General features: G+C 50.7%; 1 protein-coding gene across 2 annotated transcripts in view; it reads left to right on the top strand.

The window, feature by feature from the left end:
* The window catches only part of KIF18B (kinesin family member 18B), a 37,833-nt gene that overhangs the window by 30,595 nt on the left and 2,131 nt on the right, over positions 1-5,107 (top strand). The window contains exons 13-14 of one of the 2 annotated variants that reach the window (XM_019523530.1): positions 1,882-2,455; positions 4,185-4,298. In XM_019523530.1, the coding sequence (XP_019379075.1) occupies positions 1,882-2,455; positions 4,185-4,298 (688 nt within the window). Of the gene's footprint in view, positions 1-1,878; positions 2,456-4,184; positions 4,299-5,107 lie in introns of both variants that reach the window. The other variant, XM_019523529.1, reaches the window with a different exon arrangement.

Below are 5,107 nucleotides of genomic sequence, written 5' to 3'. Positions count from 1 at the left end.
CCCCCCCCCCCACCACATGTTGTAAATGGGGCTCCATATCTCAGATTTCAGTAGCAGACCCCACCCCTGAATTGCTGCCCTCTCTATAGCAGGCTGCAAGTTTGACACCCCTGGCTTAGAGCAGTGGTTCATAGCTATAGACACAGTGCTGGAACTTGAGGTTCCCTTAGCCTCTTGACTGTGTAGTGGTCCCTGCAGTGCTACACTGCTTTCCTTCCTCTTAGAGGGAGTGGCTGCTGGCTTCAGAGCCAGTAGTGCTCCAGGCTAGCTCCCCTACATTGCAAACTCTATTTATCTAAAGCACCTCTGAATGAGAAGCATACAGCTGCTGGGTTTGTGGAGTAATAATTTGGCATGTGTGACCTTCTTAAATGCATGCTGAGGTCCCCAGTAAAGCAAATATGAATGAGTGAATGTTGTGTCTGAGGCACTGGGCTGGGTGCCATAGCAGTGCTTGGAAAGAGAACAGACATCTTCCTGGGGGCAGAATTATTATCACAGTCCTGGGATTGCTTTGATTGTGGCTTCTCTGCACTCTGCCAGCTGCCAAAATGCCAAAGAGTTTACCTGCTTTTTGCAGTCTGCTGCCAAAGAGAACTTCTAGACAGAGAATAATTTGTTCTTCTTTCCTCCTGGCTCACCCCAGCACTTAACAGGCACATTCTCATCCCACCACAGTGTTTTGCCTCTACAAACAGCTATGATGTAGGATCACACTGTTGATTGGTCTAAAATGATCAAGTTAACATTGGCAATAGGTGTTAGAACTAACACCTCACTTGATACAATGGAGTTAGTCACTGTTGGTCTGATTGCGAGTTTGTCTCCACAGCCTTCTGCATGGATGTGACTGCACCTGTTTAAAATAACACATCTAGTTCAATCTCTGTGACTGTAGCTGAGTGCAAGTTTGCAGAGAGTTTCTGTACTGTCCATGTTTGAAAGTCACTGGAACCATTAAGAGCCAGAGGGGATTTTTGGTTTTAAAAAATCCCAGATTTCTCTTACAATTACCACAGTGGGATTACAAATAGATCTTCACAACTAAGGGGCCATGCATGGCAATCTAACCACATCTCCAGAAACTTGGGAAGCATGACCCTATACACTGTCTCCTAGCACCTTAAAGCTGAGGCTCTAAAGGGCTTTGCTGTGAGGTGGGCACTTCCTGATCTTTCAGCTCAACTAACTGAAGCACAAGGTTTCAAGGACTTATTTTATTTTATGTATTTGGCCTTAGGTGGTCTGGGTGCAAGTGCAGAACTCAACCAAATGACAGCGAAGAGTTCTCTGGGCTGTTAGCTGTAGAAGCTTATGCTTCACTGAAACTTAAGGAAACAATGCAGAGGAGACCTCAAGCTTACCTATCTTAAGATTTTATACAGTTTGCAAAACCGATCACAAAGTTCTTAGGATGCTTTGCAGACTCTTTAAGACCTCCCCTTTCTTGAGGAGTAAATTCTGTAAGCTTTATGGTTTGATACAGTTTTAGACTCTTAACTCAGTATTCTAAGGTTGACTTTGTTCCAAGGTAACTTTTCTGAGGTGGCTTGGTTAGAAAGGGGTGTCGGACAGAGCTAGTACCAATGCCAAATATCCCTCCCTGAGCACAGCCTGCTTGCAGCTGAAGCACTCTACTTGTTGATATGTGTCTTACACTCATAGGTACATGGGCCAGAGTCTTGCAGACCTGCTTCTTAGATCCTAGCAAGGCCTTTGTTACCTGTCCTAGGGCAAGTACAGGTAAAAGGGAGCTCCTACTATAGTAGTGGTTAGTGAAAACCCCAGTGTTTGCAATGGATGGGATGGTGCTTAGAAGCCAGGGTAGGAAGTAATGTAGTGATGCCCTTTTAATATTCTATTTACCTGCACTTCTAGTAGTGCCCTCAGGACAATATGCGCCTGTCACAGAACATTCCGCACCAGTGACAAGGTCTGCTGCACGGCAGTTGCAGGAGCTGATGCTGCTTCCCAGCCCCTCACTCAAGACTTCCAATGTGCCAACGAAGAAGAGGAGGAGGTCAGAAATGAGCAGCCCCTCCAAGCCAGGAACACCTCCCACCCTGAAAAGGCAGGCGAAACGCCAACGGAAATCATCCCTTTCTGGCCTAAACAGCAGCTCCATAGAGCAAGTAGCTCTTCCTACAGAAATTCGCAGCCATAGCACCCCTCTTCCAAAGGAAGCCAAGCCATTTCTGTTCCCTGATGATCACATCCCCAAATGCTGCCCATCAACGGTCATCAAAAGACGGGTGCCCTTGGCAGTATCTGCTGCCCAGAACTGCTGCAGTCCATCGGCAGTGACCATCAGAGACCTGAACATGACCTTTGACCTTTCTGAGGATAGCTGTTCATCAGGCTTGACTAAACCAACAAAGTTCAGTGCACCGGAGTTCCCTGGCTGGGAGAATGTCCAGTGCCTCGTAAACAAGCCAGATGACCCTTTAATGCCCAGGTTAGTGCTGCTAATCTCTTGTACATAGGAAATTCTTGCCCAGGTGGCCAAGAGAAGCAGCTGCCTGTCAGTCTGCTTACTTGGCAGCTCAGGGTTTGCACAGGGAAGCCAGGCTGGTGATTTTCAGTTTGACTTCTAGTCAGCCTCACTGTGTAGTTCATCCATGCTTTTGTGACTTGGTCCCAATGCTGTGAGAGAGTTGTTTTCGAGACTCGCAGGCATCCAAAGAGCCCATTCAATCTGATGGGTTGGCAAACACCAGTCCAAAAATGCATGTGAATTACTTACAAAGAAATTGGAGGTTTGAAAGCTGTCCACGTCTCTCCTTTTGAAGCCTGAGATGATCAGCTATCACACATGTTAAAGCCTGTGTGCCCAGTGGCTCCTCCCTGCCACCTCCAGCAGCATCCGGCAGCAGCTGAGCACACAGCCCCAACCTCAGTCCACCCTGTACCCGCTCCGGACTCGCCCCAGCTGGAGCAGACCAGCTGGAACCTATGCACATAGCCCTAACCCTGGGCCACCCCGCACCTGCTCCAGACACACCCACCCATGCTGAGCAGTGGTGCTGCTGGGCTCAGGAAAAACAGCCCCTATACCCTTGCCACTGCTGGGCCCTGCTTGCTGTAACTACCCAGAGCCTGTGCCTAGGCTGTCCTGCAGCTCCTCTCCACTTCTGGGTGGCCAGGAGGTGGTGCTGCTGGCAGTGGTAACAGTGACGGAGAGGAGCCACAGGTCAGCCTGGGCAGCGGTTAGGAAGTGGCAGCCATTTTTGCCCGTGTCCCATTTTTCCCCTGTGCCCAGCAGCCCAGTTCTCACTGCTTAGCATGGGTGGGTGGCACGGGGCATCCTGGGGTCAGGGCTATGCGTGTAGGTCCTGGCTGGTCTGGAGCTGTTCTGTTCCTGCTGGGGCAAGTCTGGGCTGGGCCAAGACTAGGGCCATAGCTATGTGCGTGGGTCCCTCTCAGTCTCCATGGGGCTGGGGCCAGAGGCAGCAGCAGCCAGAAAGTACTACTGCCTGGGCTGCCTAGTACTGGAGTCCAGCTGCGGAGCTGCCCCAGGTCCACTGCATGCACAGGGGCAGCAGGACTAGCCACGGGCCCAACAGCACCTAGGCCCGGCAAGACTGAGGGACCAACTGCAGGCTGGACAAAGTCTTTCCATGGGCTGGATCTGGCCTGCAGGCCGTATTTTGCTTGCCCCTGAGGTGTAGACTCTATTGTGTCCAAAGCACTCCTCAAATGAGGATTAAGAGTGTACATTGCAACTATCTGTGACTTCTGCCTGCACTTCAGAAATATAACCTGTCTTTGTGCTGAGTTGTGTAAATGCGAAGTGTGGTAATCTAAGTGGTGCCTATGAATGTCCATGGTAACAACAGGCCACCCTTCCTAAAACATAATGGGGAAGTGAACAGAGGGGCAGTGTTTTGCTCACAATCACTATGCAAGTTAGTACTAGAGCCATCAATAGAACCAAGGAGGCCTGAACTCAAATGTCTGCCCAAATCTGGCTACTACAACTCTTAGAATTCCATCATAAAGCTTTGCACATCACTTAGCTTGTATGTAGAGCAGCAGTTCCCTGAATGTTTGTGGAGTTGCCTCCTAGATAGTTTTGGTGTAATGTGGCCTGGGACTTTAAAGGACAGACAAAAGTAAAAGGGCCTGAGATCCTATCTATAGGAGAGGGTCTCTAGTGTATGTACTAACAACTTTGTTTTATTCAGGCCTTCTGTACCAGTGTTCATCATGAAGGGTTCTTCTATCCCCCGTGGGAGCATCACAAAGCCATCCTCATCAGTCTCTAAGGTGTCTGGACAGAAGAGAAGGCGTTCTGTGAAGTAAGATCTTGTCTGGAGTAGCCAACCACAGACCAGACTATTTGCTGGTCAACTGTAAACTCCCTCTCTTATCTGGAGAAGCCCAGCAGAAAGTCTCATGTCTGAGGGACCAAGAGAGTATGAAGTGTTCTACTGGTTACTCTTATGCTTCTCTTATGACTTGGCTGACAAAGCCCCCGGCTTGCTGTCTCCCACTGAGTGAAATGATGTGGCTGAAAGATAGGTCTGTGCAAAGCGGTTAGTATTTGATTCGGATTCGGCTGCTTGCGGGGGCAGTGATTTGATTCGGTGATTTGAATCACTGTCCTGATTCGATTTGGCCAGATCTGATTTGGAGATTTGGCAGCAGCCGAATCTCCAAATCAGCCAGTCCAGGCCCATCCCCTGCCCCTCTCCCAGCCCAGCAATGGCTGCCCTGCCCACCCCAGCTTCCAGCACTTCAGGGGGGAAAAGCCCCAGCTCAGCAGGTGCTGCCAGGTGAGGGGCGATCCCCACTGCCCCATGCTGTGTGGGGGGCTCCGCACCAGCCCCCAACCCCCAGCACCCTCATGGGTGCCCCGCACAGGCCAGCTCTAGCCCTTTAAGGAAAAAGGAACCTAAAGAAACCCCAGGACTCACCACTGCTGCTGACAGGAGGTGATCCCCACTGCCCCATGTCAGGCTGGGGGCTCTGCAGGAGCCCCCGAAGCCCCAAGGCTGCAACAGGAGCAGTGAGTCCCAGGGCTTTTCTCCGCTTTTTTTTCGTAAAGGCCAGAGCCCGGCAGGCAGGGCAGCCATGGGGGAACATGGGGAGGGGGGGGTCGAGGGGG

This window comes from Gavialis gangeticus, unplaced genomic scaffold, assembly GCF_001723915.1.
Source record: "Gavialis gangeticus isolate Ggan-Ray unplaced genomic scaffold, GavGan_comp1, whole genome shotgun sequence".
Taxonomy (NCBI): Eukaryota; Metazoa; Chordata; order Crocodylia; family Gavialidae; genus Gavialis; species Gavialis gangeticus.
The sequence above is the reverse complement of the archived record's forward strand: the minus strand, read 5'-3'. Positions and strand labels throughout refer to the sequence as shown.